Source organism: Erpetoichthys calabaricus, chromosome 6 (assembly GCF_900747795.2).
Source record: "Erpetoichthys calabaricus chromosome 6, fErpCal1.3, whole genome shotgun sequence".
NCBI lineage: Eukaryota > Metazoa > Chordata > Cladistia > Polypteriformes > Polypteridae > Erpetoichthys > Erpetoichthys calabaricus.
The window spans coordinates 117,756,089-117,775,875 of NC_041399.2; the positions used below are offsets into that span (position 1 = coordinate 117,756,089).

Below are 19,787 nucleotides of genomic sequence, written 5' to 3' on the forward strand. Positions count from 1 at the left end.
TGATAAAAGGAGAAATGGTAGATTAGAAAGATGTAGTGCTGTGTGATTCCTGAAAGTAGGTAAAGCACGCTACTTGCTAAATAAGTACAGTGTTTTCTGTCTCTTGGAGGGCCCTTCAGGGTTTGTCTTGATTGTTGTTGCTCCACCTGACTAATTCTTACGTATTCAGCCTGGATTCTTCCTTGCACCAGTTTTTCTCAACCTTTATGGTCCCGCACCCCAGTTTTTGTTTTTTAAATTCATTGATGGCTCCATTGCAGCAACTGCACACTGCCCCTTTGGTGAAAGAAGCGTTATCTGTGTCCCCCCATGGTGAATGTCTAGGCTAGTACGTATTTGCTAAGAAAGGACATTTCAATATATCAGTATTTTGGGGTAAACCCCCAACAACAGAAAACCTAAATACCCCAAAACAGCAAAAATGCTTTGACTGGTTTGATTGAAATTTGGAGATACTATAGAAAAAAGAAAATTAGTCGACATGTGTTTGTTTTTTTTTTTCCTTTTTTTTTTTTTGTTTTTTTTGGGGTCAATATTTTTTTTTTATTTGCTTATATTTATTACTGTTAAGCAAATGTGGTATTCTTAGATGTGACTTTATGCAAAGCAATTGACAGCTCCACTAGCTAACAGGGTGAATGGACAAATGAAGAAGAGGTAGAGTCCAGGGGCCTCATGTATAACGCCATGCGTAGAACTCACAGTATAACATGGCGTAAGCACAAAAGCGGAAATGTGCGCACACACAAAAAAATCCAGATGCATAAATCTGTGCGAACGCCAACTTCCACATTCTTCCGCTACATAAATCCCGATCAGCATGAAAAGTAACTGACGTGCACATGCCTGCTATCCCGCCTCAACTCCTCACAGAATTACGCCTCTTTGAATATGCAAATCAATATAAATAGCCCTTAAGCTCAGCCTTCTGTGAAAAGACAATAGCAAAAGTATGAAGGAAAATAGAAGAATTTCAGCGAATACCAATTGGAGGCAAAGAAAAACGTACTATTTGTTGGTTTAAACAGTGGTGTAAACAACAAAAGGAAGTGACATAGCATGTCGGAGATACTCGAAAGCTCAAGTTCACAAAGTCACACAGTGCCCGAAATAAAAAAGAAATTGTCACATATCAAAGTCACCGTGAAAAGGCGAATCGTTGCCTACCGTCTGAGTGTCATATGAAAGCTTATTAGTGTACAGAGAGAAAAAAAAGACACACAGTGGGGAAAAAGCACAAAATGTCAACTTTAATCTCGAAATTTCCACTTTAATCACGTAGTTTATTTTATCATTGAAGTAGAACATCATAAACTTCATCTTAAAATCGTTTAATTTACTAGTTTCTCAAATCCCATCGTAACTAAAGTCGCATGTTAAATGCTATGTTTTGTACTTAATCTTCTATGTGGTCTATGTGCATGAATCACTACGTGCTTCCGGGCTTTCTCTTCCTCCGACAGGACACAGAATCCATTACATTTGTAATATTACAGCTCTCTGAATACTTAAATTACTGAGAAGTATGCGTGATATCATTTTCATGATGATAGGAGTTAAAGCATGTTATTAAACATGGGAACACGATGGCGCAGTGATTGTTCATGTCTCACACCAGATGCTTGCTGCGCCATGCGCGACCTGCAATGAAATACTTTATTACAGAAGTACTGTCTCTTTCAAATGTACTAACTCCCAATTCCTGTCCTTACTTTTCTTTGTCCAAATACCCAATCGCCACACAATCAGCTCTGTAATAGACGTTAAGCCATCTGTAAGCTTAGAACGCCGATTCTTCAAAACTTTTAAGGAACGTTGAAACATCTTCATAATCTTTAATTATTCTATCCATTTATCCTTCCAGTGTCGCGCCAGTCACAGCAAGAATACAGCACGAGGCAGGAACAATCCGTGAACGAAGCTCCAGCTCCTCGCTAGCGCTGTGGCACCGTATAGTTAAAGTTTTATCCGTATAATAAAATAAACATATTTTGCTGCATTTCATCTTAAAAATGATATCGTTATCATATGTAAATATGCAGTTTATAAAGTGGCTCAGGTTGTGCAATATTATAACTGTATTGCAAGTTTACAGTGAGGTAATTGTACTTATAAGTACAAACAGTTCTATAAGTAGCACTTGATGGACTGATTGAGTGCGTTTTCAGTTCTTGAGATGAAACTGTTTGTGAACCGCAAGGTCCGCACAGGAAAGGCTCTGAAGTGTTTGTCGGATGAGAGGAGTTCAAATAGCGAATGGCTGAGACAGCGTGTGCTTGATACTGTATACCGATAATTCTCTTTCCGATCAGCTGCTGTACAGCTGTGATTCACACTCAGATATAGTGATATACAGTGATCCCTCGCTATATCGCGCTTCGCCTTTCGCGGCTTCACTCCATCGCGGATTTTATATGTAAGCATATTTAAATATATATCGCGGATTTTTCGCTGCTTCGCGGGTTTCTGCGGACAATGGGTCTTTTAATTTCTGGTACATGCTTCCTCAGTTGGTTTGCCCAGTTGATTTCATACAAGGGACGCTATTGGCAGATGGCTGAGAAGCTACCCAACTTACTTTCTCTCTCTCTCTCTCTCTCTCTCTCTCTCTCTCTCTCGCGCTGACGTAGGGGGGTGTGAGCAGGGGGGCTTTGTGCAGCTGCTTCCTGAAGGACATGCTGCACGGAGCTTCGCATACTTAAAAGCTCAAAGGGCACGTATTGATTTTTTATCTCTCTCTCTATCTCTCTCTCTCTCTCTCTCTCTCTCTGCTCCTGACAGAGGGGGTGTGAGCTGCCGCCTTCAACAGCTTTGTACCGGTGGTGCTTCGCATACTTAAAAGCCAAAAAGCCCTATTGATTTTTTTTTTGACTGCTTGCTTTGCACTCCTTTGAAAAGGAAGATATGTTTGCATTCTTTTAATTGTGAGACAGAACTGTCATCTCTGTCTTGTCATGGAGCACAGTTTAAACTTTTGAAAAAGAGACAAATGTTTGTTTGCAGTGTTTGAATAACGTTCCTGCCTCTCTACAACCTTCTGTGTTTCTGCGCAAATCTGTGACCCAAGCATGACATTCTAAAAATAACCATATAAACATATGGTTTCTACTTCGCGGATTTTCCTATTTCGCGGGTGGCTCTGGAACGCAACCCCCGCGATGGAGGAGGGATTACTGTAAATACTCCGAGTGGTGCAGTGAGAGTAGCACTGGAAAAAGATGATCCGCTGTGGCAACCCCTAACGGGAGCAGCTGAAAGAAGAAGAAGGTGCAGTGAGAGTAACAACGCTAAAGCAGTTATGGTATTTGGAATAGTTTGACCATTCTGTAGACTATTATATTGTTACAGGTTAATTACAATCAGATGCATTAAACTAATAAACAATATGCGGTTAATTTCAGTGTATTTATAAAGCCTCGTCAGGGATGTGGATGTAAAACAAGAAAGGGAAACCACACAGGAACAGTAGCACTGCTTTGTAGCTGGGTGCCACCAGTCTGCAAAACTAAGCGGAGAACTTGTGTACGCCAGGGGTATGACCTACCGTGGAAATGTGCGTGGCTTTACACCAAGTTTAGGTTTTATACATCGCGACTTGCGCGTGGAAATGTTTGTACGCAATATTTCTGTGCATACGCACCGTTTATACAGTACATGAGGCCCCTGGACATGAGAAAACAGACTAAATCGTGTTTGTCGTGTACAGTGAGTAAGTTTGGTAAAGCTCATGGAAGATGCCATGTTCAGTGGTTAGCAAGTGTGCTATAAACCTTAAGTGCTAGTGCCAGACACTGTGGCTGTGAACACTGGTTTTGCTTCACTATCAGGAAAAATGCAGGGAGAGAGAAATAGAGGGGGAAATGGTGACCTTGGATCGAAGACAAGGACGACAGATGGCATAAGTTTATAGTTAACATGTCCCCCGCAAGCTGCTCTATTGCAGTATATATTTTCATCTACAGAATTTGAAATGGGACACCACCCAGTCCTCCGAAATGCACATTTAATGCACATCTGCTTACTTTGAACCAGGATTCCTCACCTCTTCTCTCCACAGTGCTTGATCGATTAAGAAGCCTTAAAAATATAGTATCTGCAATTATTTTCTTCCACTTAAAGCACTGCAGAAGCAACCCCAAAAGTAAAAACATTCAGTTCATTGCATGTGCCACCTAAATTTATGGCATGTAAACATAGTTGTTTGCAATAAGTTAAAGTAAAATGTGATTCAGTGTAAAAAAAAAAAAAAAAAAAATACAAGCTTGAACTTATAAATGACTATTTGAGTGTACAACATAAACAAGTGAAAATGGTGAATACTTAATGATGACAATATATACTCAAATTTCACATTATTTCTACTCTTTACCCATTTCAATTCAACCCTTAAATGTAAAATTCTTTTTTGGAATGACCATCAACAAAAGCCAAGTCAAAAGGAAAAACAGAAATTGATCTAATGAAGTTTTCTTCATATGCAATTGTATATAGCATGTTCAATTGTAAGCAGCTCTAGTGACTCAATAATATTATTATTACTTATTACTTGACTGATGTCATTATCCATGGCGACTTTCAACATTTCAGATACAACTGGTTACATTTATTTTTCCAATTGAAGCTTAGGCAGATGAACTGACTCACTTATGGTCTCACAGTGTCAGTAGCAGGGTTTGAGCCACCCCCCTAAAACCTCAAAACCTTAAACGCTAGTGGCACTTGTAACTGAGGCCCTTCAAGTCAGTGTTTAGTAGATCTGCATTTGTCAGCAATTCCAGCTGTGAGTCTTTATAATTAAACCTCTATCAGCCTTGCACATCTGGACACTGCAATTTCATCCCGATTCTTTCTTCGCAAAACTGCTCAAGCTCTATCAGGATGCATGGTGATTGTGAGCGCCCTTTTCACAAATTCATAGTAGTCACAAATTCTCAAATGGATTGAAATCTGGACTCTGACTCAGCCACATTAGAACATTAACATTTATTATTTTGTAATCCACTACTTTACAGCTTTGCTGGTATGCTTGGCGTTGTTGTCTTGCTATGTAATAAATCCTTACCTAGGCCACAGGTTTCTTGCTAAGTCTTCTTTTGCTAAGTTCAATTTTACCCTCTACTCTCATAAGCCTTCCAAGGCTGTAGCTGAGAAGCATCTTCACAGCATGATGCTGCCACCACCATGCTTCACAGTGGGGATGATGTGTCTTTAATAATATGTGGTGTAGTGTTTACCGAATGCCAAACATGGCATTTAGCCTGATGGCCAGACAACTCAGTTCCAGGCTCCACAAAACCATCAAACCTTCTTCCAGCTGACTTCAGAGTCTCTCATGTCTTATGGCAAACTCTATCCAAGAGATCATGTGCAACTTGTTCTTAACAGTGACTTTTCCTTTACCACACTCCCATATAACTGTGACAGGAGAAACACTCAGGTAACAGTTGTTGCGTGCACTGTCTCTCTGATGTCAGGTTTCTTGGTGTTGCCTCACTCACTAGTCATCTGCTTACAAAATCACTTAAGTTTTTGTGGATGCTCTAGGCAGGTTTGCAGCTGTGCTATTCTCTGATTCTCTGTTCATTTCTTAATAATTCAATATCCCTTGGAGTACAGTTAAATCAGTGACTTGGAAATCCTTCTGTATCCATCCCCTGGCTTGTGGTTTTCAATCACATTTTCATGGAGTTGCTTGATCTCAGGTTAAACTTCCAGATATAGGTGCATCTATACTATAATCCATTGAAACCACTTGAATACAGGCAGGTGAACACCATTTAACTATGTATGTGTCTTCTAAAACCAACTGGCTGCACCAGTGACGATTTAGGTGTCATATTAAAGGAGCTGAATACTTACTCAAATCAATTATTTTGTGTTTTATATTTGTAAATAATGTAGATCATTTTGCAGAGAGAGATGTTTTTTCACTTTAACATTAATGAGTCTCTTTCTGTCAATGTCAAAAAAGCAAAATTAAATCCACTGTAATTCAATGTTGTATAACAATAAAATGTAAACACGTTCATGGAGGTGAATCCTTTTTATATAACTGTATTTAATTGATGATGGTCAGTTGCATGCATTTCAGTTTCTCCTACAGAGGAAAAAGCATATGATGTATTCCTTATTGATGTGGTCTATTATTAAATAATCTTTGAAATAGTGTAATGAGTAGGTTTCAAGTGTTTCATTGTTAGTAATTTAAATAGCCTTTTTATAAATAATTCCCTTCCAATACTGTGTTCAACATCTATTATATTTGGTTTGCCTTTCTATTTTAACTTTTGTTTTGCACATTTTAAGATTTTGAAAATAATTCAAGGTAAAATAGATAACACTTAGATGTAAAAGAATAATAATAAAAAAGGCATCTCCACAGCTTAATGATAGCTGATACGGAAATAAAGATTTTCTTCATCTTTGCCTTGTTTTTCTTAGTACTATACAGATGAGAAAAAAACATTGTCGAACTTTTTGTATTAATGTTTCTTTCATAGAATATTACGCTTGTTACAGTACACAGGGAAATATGGTTGTCAGCTGTTGTGTGGGTTAAATGAATTAATGAAGACTTGCAGGCAGTGGGGTGTAAAATGGTTGTGGTGCTCATGATTGGGAAATGTTGAGTCTGTTAGTAGATGCAGGGAGAGATGGATGTGCCAGTCAGGGGGCTGAGGGAAGATAATTACCGTTCAGAGTGTATCTTGTTAATTAAGGGCTAATTAGAGACAGAGTTAGAGAAATCATTTACCCATGTACTGGTAAAAATGAACATGAAAAAAGCAGTGATAGCACTATAGGACAGATAGAAATAGCTTCTGGGGAGATGCATTCATGGAATCCAGCTGAGTACTGACTTTGGCACATACCCTGTTGTTGTTAGTTACTGCATTTCTTATTTAAAAACTATCATTTGGTTCACACTTTAAATCACTCATCATACATTCTAAAAGTTTATGCTTTGGCAAAATGTCAGGTACATTTTTTCACACTTTTACCGTATGTTTGTAACAGCACAACAAAATCCTTAATTCAGGCCTATAAATAAATTTGTGGCTTAGTGCTTTAAAGTTTTACACGTGAATATTATGAATAGTACGTTTGGCAGTATCAAATTACTTTTGATTATTACAGTATTAGAATCATTATTTTAGATACACATGCAGCATACGAACCAGTGTCACACTCATTAGTAAGAACTATTTTAAAAGAAAACTACACCAAAAAGAATAATAATGGAGATTACTGAATGCTGAAAACACAAAGTGCTTCACATTTGCAGTACGCCACATTAAAGTTTGGTAGAACTAGATCAAAGTGGATTTTTACCCATCTCTTCTGGACTCAGATAGCCCATCAGTTTCTTAAGAGTAAGGTCTTGGTGGAATCACTGAATGGACAATCAAAAGTATGAAGTGTTGAATTCAGAACCGTGAGTTTGGGAAACAGAGAATGGAGAAATATGGTCAAAAAAGGAAGGTCAGTCAACTGGTTGGCTAAACAAATACAAAGAAAAGGACAAGTATGTGGTTAAATTTCATGCTGAAGAGTAACCACTTGGAAAACAATTTAACAAAACATGATCAAACAGCTGAAGCAAGTGCTCAGAAACACAAAATGGAAAAACTAGAGAAACTGTATGAAGTTGCAGGACTAGGGTACTTCCATAATTTACCTACACAAAATATATGTGAGGCGTAGTGAAAACAAAATTAATTTATTCAGATGTTTGTTTTTATTAACTTTACACACAAAATCTTACATTTCCAAAAAGTTATATATATATATAACCCTTAATTTCAATATTCCTTTATTTGTTACTGAAAACATATTTGAGTCATATAATATCCAGAACATTAAATAATATTTCCTAAAAGAAAGGTCACAAACGGGTTATGACAAACTTATAATTGAACAGGCTAGCTGAATTATCAATGTCAATTTTTTTTTTATTTTTTAAGTTTAAAGTACATAGACCTAAGCTGCTCATTTTCAAAACCTTTAACACCTTCTATCCTTGTGAAAAGGATTTTTTTAAATATTGTTAGTAAAGGGATCGTGTCATTTTTGTTGGCTACTACTCATCCAAGACTGTTATTGTACTTCTACATTTACCTTAACAGCAAATTTAGTTAGTTAAGAAATTGATAAAGAAAAGGATGTCTGCTTCTGATTGTTTATTGCTTTTCTTGCCACATTTAATTAGACTGATGTCTGGGTATGTTCCTGACTGTCAGCAGCAACTCTAAGCAGAATATGCTTATGCTAGAAAATTAGTCTTCAGCCTTAATTCAGATGCTTTTCTAATATCAGTTGGAAGATCATACCAATGTGTGGGCCTCTTTTAGCAAAACATTCTACTTCTTATGCTAGTTTTGTTTATTTCCAGACTTTCACAGAAGACAGTATCTTGCAGTCACAATGTAAACCCAAGAGAATAGGCATTTTAAATTTAAACATGTAAAGCAAGACTTTACCCTTTATGATTCTGTGTATTAAGTATTTTAAAAACAGATGTTATATATGGTTCTACTTCTTAGTGCTATTTATTTATGTTTTAAATTAGTAATACAGTAGCAAGTGAACAAGGCAAACAGCATGAGCAAAAAAAATTACAATAAACTCGCTGTTCATAATCCATTAGCATAAAAATAAGCCTTAATTTTAGAATATTTTGCAAACATGATGACTGAAGGCCAAATCATTGTCAAAAATGACACCTTCATTCCAGATGAATTCAACATTCATTCAGATCTTTTGAATGAAGGGTATTTGGTATTGTCTTACGATTGACATTGTTACCATTCTCTTGTGTCTCTTTTACATTTAAAAACAAATAATTATCATTCATTCATAGTTTTGCATCAGTAAAATTATTATGTAATTGAAAAAGTGTTGCTTGTTTTTATCACCCTACAAGTGAAATGTAAAATTGTTTTTCCGATTTAAAACTCATAATGGCATTATATTTAAAGTAAAGAGAATTATTTCCAGCAATGAACCCTGAAGGATGCTATGTATGACTATGTACAAGAATATGTACTGTCTTCAGACAAATATTGAAACAGAGTGGATAAATATGAAGTAAACCACATAGTGACAGTGTCTGATAGAAAAAACACATTGCCAAGTCTGTATAGCAGAATTATGTGACCAGCAGTACAGTATCTAAAAGCATAATGATTATGTCTCATTCTTTATTGGAAGAGCTTAGAATATTATTTACAACATGAACTAAGACATTTTCTATGATGTAACTGAAGCCAACACCAGGCAGAAAGTTGTATGTTTTCATAAAACAAACTTGTAAGTTGTCTACAGTTTTTAAAACCATTTGTATTTTAATCTAATTTCCTCAATAGAGGTAACAATGTCTTCTTTGAAGGAATGAACAATTTCAATAATAACAAAATAGTTGGAACTGGGTCCAAGGGGTGGTTAGTGAGCTTCATTTTAGAAATCCTCCAGTACTGTCATCAGTTTAAATTTGCTAAGGTGAGCGGTACAGTGGGTGTCATGATATGATGCTTTGCTATTTGAATTTAATGCTGCATGCTAAATTATTAATTTCATGTTGTCTGCTTTATTATGAAAGAAATTCATAAAGTCATTTCTACCAAAATTAAATGTAATTATGTCAGCTGTTTCAAATTTCTTATTAGTAAAATTAGCTATTTTTCTGAATAATACTAATTTAAGGCTTATTTTTACTTTTACCAAAACATACCCAGTGGAGAGCTTTCTTATACACTTTAATACTTTTAGTCAATTCAGACTGATAAATCTGCAACTTTAATCTCCTATAGTCTACATTTATACTAATTAATGGCTTCCTAGAATCAAGGCGGGATGTTTTCCCACTGAAGCCCTCCTCAGCTGGCTTTGTTTTGAGAAAAACACCTTTACTTATGACAATAAATCTCAAAATGCTGTCAGTATTCAAATGCCTTAAAGTTTAGGGTGTAAATCGAACATTTCCTGGCTTGAGATAAAACAAATTAAAGGTATTCAAATAATTACCTGAAATGGTTTATTAAAAATTAGTGAGAATTATATCCTCAGTGTTAATGATACAAGTGATAGTATAGGTATACACTGAAAACATTGTTTTGATTATTTAATGTTACCTTTAATGTATCTTTGAGAAACTATTTTTTCTTCATAATGTAACATTTGTTCACAAAACACATTTTAACTGTCAAGTATAGGTTATATTATTGTTTTTTTTTCCACTATAATTAAATAGATTTCAGCATTTTTCAAATATTAAAATATATGTTTAAAGCAAAATAGTTATTTTAATCAATAATAGGGTCAGCATATAGCTGAAATTGAACAGGGTGTAAATCATAGCTGCTGTCGGGGCATGCTAAATTTCCATGTTTTATCTATATGCTAGACAGCTAAGAATTCACATTGTTTACAGAAGGAATAGCCAACTAGAAAAAAAAGCTACAGCTTGGTGCCAAAAACATCATCAGAACTAGCTTGGTGGATCCAGATAAAGTTCTCCTACCTCCACTTTATATTAAGCTTGATTTAATGAAGCAGTTTGTTGAAGTCCTAACAAAAAAATGAGCCTTTATGTATGTGTCCAAGCTTTCCAGGTTTGTTGGGGCTAAATTGAAAGAGGACATTTTTGCTGGACTTTATTTTTCCAGTGCAGAATCTGATGGTGTATTGACTTGGGTATCATTCAAAAAAAGTCATTTGTAAATTTTTAGGTAACAGCAGAGATCCAAATTATAAAGTTCATTTTTTGGTTTCACATTTGGACTTTTTCCTCTGAAAATCTTGAAGTCTGAATGAAGAGCAGGCTGAAAGATTCCATCAGGATATGAAGGACATGGAAAGAAAGTACCAGGAACCTTGGTATTATGGTATAATGGGAGAACTACTGCTGGATTATTCATAAGGATTCACCAAGAAAAAAAACATGCAAATGATGAGCCACCAAGCAAAATGTGTGTCCTTGATAAAAAACAAGATCCAGGCCTTTATGACCTGTTAGGCACAGCCATCAGCAGTGTGTCTGTCTGCAGAGAAAGTGTCGACTTTGTCGAGAGGTTTACTTACCTTCATGTTTCTGGTGACTCTTCCTATGAAGTCAGTAGACAGATTGGGAGAGCATGGGGTTCATGAGGTTGCCTGAAAGGGCTATGTGGTGCTCGCAATATCTATGCAAAAAGACGAAGGTCCAAGTCTTTAGACTCCTAATGCTTCCTGTCTTGCTAGATCATTGCGAGAAATGGACGCTATCCAGTGACCTGACATGAAGACTGGACCCTTTTAGTATTGTGTCTCTTCTGAGAATCCCTGTGTAGCGCTGGTTTGACTTTGTGTCGAATGACCAGTTGTTCATGGAGTCCTGTGTGAGGCACATTACCTGCATTGTGAGGGAGCGTCAGTTACGGCTCTACGGCCATGTGGCATGACTCCCCAAGGGCGATCCGGGTTGCAGGATCCTCATTGTTGAGGACCCGAGTGGCTGGACCAGGCCAAGGGGATGGCCACGTAACACCTGGCTGCAGCAAATAGAGGGCCATTTCTGGAGGGTGGAGCTGGACTGCATGTTTACCTGGGGTGTTGCCAACCATGATTCCGAGCTGTTTCGTCGTGTGGTAGGTGCGGCAACATGCTGTATCAGTGCATGCTCCCCAACCTGACCTAACCTGATTGTGTTCATGAATGCAAATATTAATAACCATTCACAATTTAAAAAGGTACGAGTGTAATTTAGCAGGCTTCTGTATTTAAACCTAAACTATGATTATAGCAATGTATAGGCCTATACACATTTTGGAGAACCACACAGAATCAATCAAGGAAAGAAAACTTTTACTGAGAGTGCCAGTTTCTACATCCTCCTGAATATTAGAATCACCCAATCGGATTACTTTTTCTTACAAGCTTAAACTTTACTTTACTCCCTTAAGAATGCAAAATAGAAAACCAGGATATCTCTAATTGAATAACATAGCTACTGTATGTTTAATTTCATTTTAGTGAATGCCATAAAAACATCACCCTACCACTGCACTATTGTTCACCTTACCCCAGAAAGTTAGACTGATGTGGTTTTAACCCTCTCCTGGACCAACTTTGATGTCTGTTCAAAATCAAAGCAGTCAGCTTCACAGCAAATAAACTTGTTATATAATACACTTATTTTTGGCTGTGGTTGCAAGTGTTTTGAAATCAGTCTACTGGCCTCTTCACAAAGCCATACTTGTTTGGATATTTGAATGAGGGTAGATTTGTCTTTTATATTCATTGGTATGTAACCTTCCATTTCTCCTTCATCGATTTAAATTGAAAAGTTTATTTCTTATGTACTTCCTTATATTTTAATGTTACTGTAAAATATTTATGTGGAAAATGGAAAAATTTTTGCAGACTTTCCATAAAATATTCCTAATGTAAAATTTTTCTTAATGATCATTTCTCCTTGACTATTTCGCTAAAATTGTCATTCCACACACACATTTTTGATGTCGTCAAGGGTAAAAATGTAAAATACTGATCATTCATGTTTCCTGCTTTGTTTTTTCAGGGGCCTCGCATTCAAACAGCAGTGGTTCTCTACAGTCAGAGCGCTCTGTAAGTGGGACGAATCTTGTTGCTTATGGTGGTAAGCCTGATGGAATGCACCATCGTTCCTTCTCCGTATCCAGTGCAGACCAATGGAATGAGGCAGTCATCACCCCCAACAGTGGCACAAGCACCAACACAGGGGCAGGTGAGAGGACAGTACCGTATACTTTCTAATAAGTTTACTACTTTAATCTCTTGTCATGGTTTTATTTATGCATTGCGTTTGTGAAAACAATGGCTTTACTATTTATTCTTTAAGCACATATTTAACAAATATGCTTCTTCAGTGTCCTCATAGTACATAGGTTTTAAAAGAATCATTGCAAAATTTTACATTGTTGCATCTTTGCTGTCTGCAGTACAATATTGCCACTTGTCAGAGCTCATATATAAAACTGAGCTGAATTAGACCTGTAAGTAATTAACAAAGTAAATAAAACTTAGTGTACAGTTTACATATTTTTTAAAATAGCAGAAAAATATATTAAATAATTTTACGATACATTGCAATGTATGTACTTTTCACTTATTACAGTTTGATCTCTGGCCATTAATATCTGTATATACAGTAAAATCAGTTCAAGTCCTTTCAGATGTGTCAGTGCTAACAATAAAGTTTTTGACTCTGTATTGCACTACGTTTTTTTTTTTTACCTTTCTAACAAAGTAATTAAAGTTGTAATAAGTTAAATATCAATCACGTCATCTTGAGTGACTGCATTGGTTTTAATGCTGCTATTAGTAAACATTCTTTTCCAAAACTTCACAGAACAGTTAATTTAAATCATTGGGAATTTTCCATCCTAAACATTAAAGAAATAGAAATTATCTTTGCTTCTTACAAAAAGCTAAAATACAAAGTAAAACAAGTCAGTGACAAGTCAGTTTCCTTATTTTAACCTTACGTTTTTTACATACAGTACAGTATAGTGCCTTTATACTATTGCGTCTAATTTCATTTTAAGTTTAAGACTTAAAATAGTTTTGTGTCTTTGGCTTTATTTGTGTAATCAAATTATCTACAGATATGAAAGGTTATTTCCTTTCACCCACTATGGAATGTTTTAAGTGCTAGGTTTGAAAAGTGTATGTTACTGAATGTAACTATACTTAAATGAAACATCAACAGATGGAAGTTATTAGGATTTCTTTTATTTTTCTCAGTGACCCATCATTCCTGTTTTTGTGCCTAAATTTGGATAGGAGCCATCATTTACAAACTATGATATTTTAAATTGTTTGAATGCTGTGAATATTACCATAATGATCTCCATTTTCATAATATTCACATCTGTGTGATTCTTTGGATTGTTGTTGTTTTCAAGAAGGCCTTTTTTTTTTCTTCTTCTTTTTTTTTTTTTTTTTTTTTTTGTACCATGCAAAATGAACAGTCCACTATTTCAGATTAAGGCTTATTTGTTCTACAGTCATGTTTCTTTTCCTGCTATCATTTCAACGCAGTTGAGTGAATTAAAATAATACATTTGCAGAGCGCAACCACTTCTCTTCGAATTGGAAAATAAATGCTTTCCTGGTGACATTCATCACCGGTTATTTCTGTTTCTTTGTGGTTGGCAGTAAAAAAGCACTTAAATGTACATCAGCGGAATAACAGTCATTTCCATGCATGTTTGCCCCCTTGTAGTTCTCATTAGTACCGTGTCGTCCCCCTCCCTGCTAGGTCTCAGGGGCTTTCGCAGTTTAAAGAGCGCTGTTTATGATCATTGCTGGAGTCCAACCGAGCAGCCCGCGGTTTTACAGACGAGAGAGGCTCTCATTTGTAACTGTGAAAAACTATCAATTTCAGGAAAGCTAAGGCAATGGTTCCATCATTCGACCTCCCATCAACTTCCCACCGAAACAGAATTAATCAGATTGTTAACACTTTTTCTGCTTTTTTTATAATTTTTGCATGCTTTTGAGCTGTGCATGTTTAGACACCTATATTTGTAGGAAAAATGAATCTCAGATCTTGCATCAGCTAAAGAAACTTAAACAGGATGAAATAAAGCACATGATTGCACAGTACTGCATAGTACAAATCCCACATGCACTAGATCCTAGAAGGAATTACCTTGACGAGTCTTTGTTTCTTTAACTCCTCTGCACAGAGCTGCTTACAACTTAGTCTTTTGTAAAATAGTTCAGAAGTCCTTCTGCTGAAAGGATTACAGCTGGTGTGTTTTGAGCCTCTAAAGATATTATCCACATAAATGTATTGCCTGCCTAGAGGCAACACAGTGACCAGTTCTGACTAATGCACTCTACTAGCAGATGTGCACAATGCACTACAGATGTTGCTTTTCTGTGCTATCAATTTCATGTGATTTTAGCACCTTTTTGTGCCACTCTCAAAATTAACTTTAAAATTGCGTTAGAAATTATGTCACACCTATGAAGACAGGAATTTTTAAATATACACTCAGTGGACATTTTATTAGGTACATCTGCTTGTTAATGGTAATAGCTCATGCTTCCAAAAAGTCAGTAATGTGGCTGAAGCACTATATATAACATGTAGATATCATCAAAAGGCTTAGTTGTTGTTTGACCAAACAGTAGGATTGTCAATGCACGATCTAAGCAACATTGTCCTTGGTATAATTTTTGGTATTGTACCATTTTTTTTATGTCTTAAAGTCTCTAAATGTTTATAAAGAATGGTGCAATAAACACAAAAATAAAGTGAGTGGTAGTTCTGAACATCATAGCATAATCTTGTTGATGAATGATGTCACAAGAGAATGTCCAGATATTCAAGCTAATGGACAGACAGTAATACTCAATCAATAGCTCTTTACAACAGAATTATGCAGAAGAGCACCTGTGAATGTCCATCATGTTGGGCCTTGAAGTGTACAGGTTACATGAGGCAACAATCTTTAATTAAGAATAAAAGAATGAATTTAGACTGCAATTCTAAGTTTTGCAGTTCCATTCCTTGTTTTCACAGCCATAGTGTGTAGTGAAAAACTAAGCATCCAGTGGTATATCCAACCATATCACTTAAGGTCCCTTATAACACATTTAAGTTCATATTTGATAATAGATTAGTTAGTATTTACTTGGTCCTAACAAACAAAAACTAGGTATACAGCAAAGAAATATTGCAGGAAATTGCTTGAATGAAGCACAGTATCTTCCAAAAAACATTTGTCTTGTTCCCTACCAATGTATGGCACAAATTCCAGAAAACCAGTAACTCAGATGGACACAAATGTTAATGCAGAGGTTTATGTTGATTACTTAGATTTCAGTTCATCTTTTATGGGCAGCACAGCTAGCACTTATTATACAAATATCAGTTGGCTGCATTTTTAATCTTACTTTAAGTGATTTTATAACATTAATGACCACAAGCTTAGGGTACAGTGTGTATTCTATTGCACCCACCTTCAGGTACCTATAATTCACTTGCCATTTTTAAGTCATATTGCTATGATGTAAATGATGCAAAATGTTCTTATTCAATGTTCTTATACACTGTGTATATGACTGCACTTTTCCCTTTGTTAAAATGTATTAAATAATTCTTCATTTTAATAGTTTTTTTTAAAAAATTCCCCACAAAGATTGGTTGGGGAAAATGGATGGATGAATAATTAGAATAGTGTCAGCAGCAGTTAATAACAAAAAAAAAAAAAAGAAAGGCACATTATGACCATATTTGATACATGAAAATACATTAGAAACATGTAATACGTTAGTTTGCAAAAATTGCTGCAAGAATTAAAAGATCACTGATTTTCAATTGAATTGTGGTTTGTGGTGTGGTTTCACAGTTCCAGAGTTGGAATTCCAGCCCAAAATGTATGTGTTGCTTGTATGTGCCGGGAGTGTAAGGTCAAAGCTGATAAAGGTCAGGGTATAAGTATTCATTATAGATTTGGAGCTGCTTATTTTAACATCACATTGACTGGTTCTCTGAGAAGTGTAGATCCAGTATCCATTCCTGTGTCTGATCAATGTCTGTTTGGAGTTTCCACGTTCTCTCATTGTTTACTTAGCTTTTATTCCAGGTATTCCAGTTCTCATCCACTATCCCAAGGGCTTGTGCGTTAGGTTAATTGGGAACTTCCACCTTGCACCTAAATGAGGTGTGTTTTGTGTATTGAGTGGTGTGCTAAGAAGTGTATTATTGAAAAGAACAATGAGAATTTATATGTCAAAGTGTAGGTAAAAACACTTCACAGAAGTCAGGTTTCATTGTCACGTCTTTTTCCTGTGCATTTCTTAAGTCCTTAACACACCTTAGAGTACAGCAATTAATAGATTACTTTTTAATAGTTGAAAGTGATCTTTATAGAGTATATGATTGACAGATGTAGTGTAGATATGATGCAGAACAATTACAAGTGCCTACTATAAAACAAGTTGCTTCTTCTTAGTAACACATACACTAAACTAAAACAAAATTTCATTAAAGCATTTACAATTTGCTAAAGATGATCTTTGGTCGGGCACACTTGGCAGTCCTCTTCTTCAAAATTTGTGTACTTTGCAGTGTCTGTCCTGCTTGCCACAAAATCCTCTTCTGGGAGCGGGAAGCTTTAACGCTGTCCATCTGTGAGTATGTTTTCACTCTCTTATAGACTGGCATCCTCACCAGTGATGCTTTCTATTTTGTCCCCAGTGTCCAAGTGCTGCTAATATCATTAACAGCTACACCTCTTTTGTTTTTGTGTACTTAATTGATACTGTTGTAATGCTGTTACAAATTATTTTAACAATATTTAAACAACTCTTTTTTAAAATAATGAATCTGTTTAAATATGTTTTCTTTACCCACTTAAGTCTCACACAGTGTTGTAAGTGGCGAAAGCCTTTCTGGCAGCATCAAGTACAGGTGCTGGTCATAAAATTAGAATATCATGACAAAGTTGATTTATTTCAATAATTCCATTCAAAAAGTGAAACTTGTATATTAGATTCATTCATTACAAACAGACTGATGTTTAATGAAATGTTTATTTCTTTTAATTTTGATGATTATAACTGACAACTAATGAAAGTCCCAAATTCAGTATCTCTGAAAATTAGAATATTGTGAAAAGGTTCAATATTGAAGACACCTGGTGCCACACTCTAATCAGCTAATTAACTCAAAACACCTGCAAAAGCCTTTAAATGGTCTCTCAGTCGAGTTCTGTAGGCTACACAATCATGGGGAAGACTGCTGACTTGACAGTTGTCCAAAAGACGACCATTGACACCTTGCACAAGGAGGGCAAGACACAAAAGGTCATTGCTAAAGAGGCTTGCTGTTCACAGAGCTCTGTGTCCAAGCACATTAATAGAGAGGCGAAGGGAAGGACAAGATGTGGTAGAAAAAAGTGTACAAGCAATAGGGATAACCGCACCCTGGAGAGGATTGTGAAACAAAACCCATTCAAAAATGTGGGGGAGATTCACAAAGAGTGGACTGCAGCTGGAGTCAGTGCTTCAAGAACCACCACGCACAGATGTATGCAAGACATGGGTTTCAGCTGTCACATTCCTTGTGTCAAGCCACTCTTGAACAAGAGACAGCGTCAGAAGCGTCTCGCCTGGGCTAAAGACAAAAAGGACTGGACTGCTGCTGAGTGGTCCAAAGTTATGTTCTCTGATGAAAGTAAATTTTGCATTTCCTTTGGAAATCAAGGTCCCAGAGTCTGGAGGAAGAGAGGAGAGGCACAGAATCCACGTTGCGTGAGGTCCAGTGTAAAGTTTCCACAGTCCGTGATGGTTTGGGGTGCTATATCATCTGCTGGTGTTGGTTCATTGTGTTTTCTGAGGTCCAAGGTCAACGCAGCCATCTACCAGGAAGTTTTAGAGCACTTCATGCTTCCTGCTGCTGACGAACTTTATGGAGATGCAGATTTCATTTTCCAACAGGACTTGGCACCTGCACACAGTGCCAAAGCTACCAGTACCTGGTTTAAGGACCATGGTATCCCTGTTCTTGATTGGCCAGCAAACTCGCCTGACCTTAACCCCATAGAAAATCTCTGGGGTATTGTGAAGAGGAAGATGCAATATGCCAGACCCAACAATTCAGAAGAGCTGAAGGCCACTATCAGAGCAACATGGGCTCTCATAACACTTGAGCAGTGCCACAGACTGATCGACTCCATGCCACACCGCATTGCTGCAGTAATCCAGGCCAAAGGAGCCCCAACTAAATATTGAGTGCTGTACATGCTTATACTTTTCATGTTCATACCTTTCAGTTGGCCAACATTTCTAAAAATCCTTTTTTTGCATTGGTCTTAATTGATATTCTAATTTTCCGAGATACTGAATTTGGGACTTTCATTAGTTGTCAGTTATAATCATCAACATTAAAAGAAATAAACATTTGAAATACATTAGTCTGTGTGTAATGAATAAGTCTAATATACAAGTTTCACTTTTTGAATGGAATTACTGAAATAAATCAACTTTGTCATGATATTCTAATTTTATGACCAGCACCTGTATTTTACCCTCACTTGCTAACAATCATATTTACATACAGTGATCCTTTTTGACACCACAGTAAAACATAAAGAGAGAGAAGAGCACTGAAAAAACACCTACTGTCACTAATTCAGAGCCACTTTAGTAACAAGAGCAAAATAACAGGAATAGGAGAAACTGAGAGAATATACAAAATCTTCAAAACAAAATTATCCATCATTAATCAGTCAATGGTGGGTTTGGTAGAGGGGCTTGGAAGTCTGTATCTTAAGCAAGTATTTTAGCCAGTTTCTAACAGTATCAAACTCTGTCATCCACACAAATCACGAACCAGTTAACAAGCCCAGCTTGTATTATTATTTTTTTAAATGAGCATTTAATTCATGGGTGTCAGGAGAGGTGCATATCCAGGCAGCATTACATACAAGTCTTGAAACAGCCCTGGACATTGTGCCACAAAACATAAATATTAAAACTTAAACATACAGTTGAGCCAGTATTATCAATATGCCTGCCATTACAGAATTAATTCAACATACTGTGCATAAGCTGTGCAACTGCATGTTCACTGGAATGTTTTGAAATATAGATTTCTTTAGAATATTTCTGTACAATCACATTACTTTGTAGACTGAAGTGAAAAATAATGTTTCTGTAAATGAAAGTAGTGGATTCCCAGTTTGGTGTGTGTGTGTGTGCGTGCGCCCTGCAGTGGGCTGGCGCCCTGCCCGGAGGTTGTTTCCTGCCTTGCG

General features: G+C 36.4%; 1 protein-coding gene across 2 annotated transcripts in view; it reads left to right on the plus strand.

Moving 5' to 3' along the window:
• Window positions 1-19,787, plus strand: part of agap3 (ArfGAP with GTPase domain, ankyrin repeat and PH domain 3) — a 1,735,421-nt gene that overhangs the window by 1,572,744 nt on the left and 142,890 nt on the right. For both annotated transcript variants that reach the window (XM_028803882.2, XM_028803880.2), the window contains exon 12: window positions 12,557-12,742. In XM_028803882.2, the coding sequence (XP_028659715.1) occupies window positions 12,557-12,742 (186 nt within the window). The remainder of the gene's footprint in view (window positions 1-12,556; window positions 12,743-19,787) is intronic.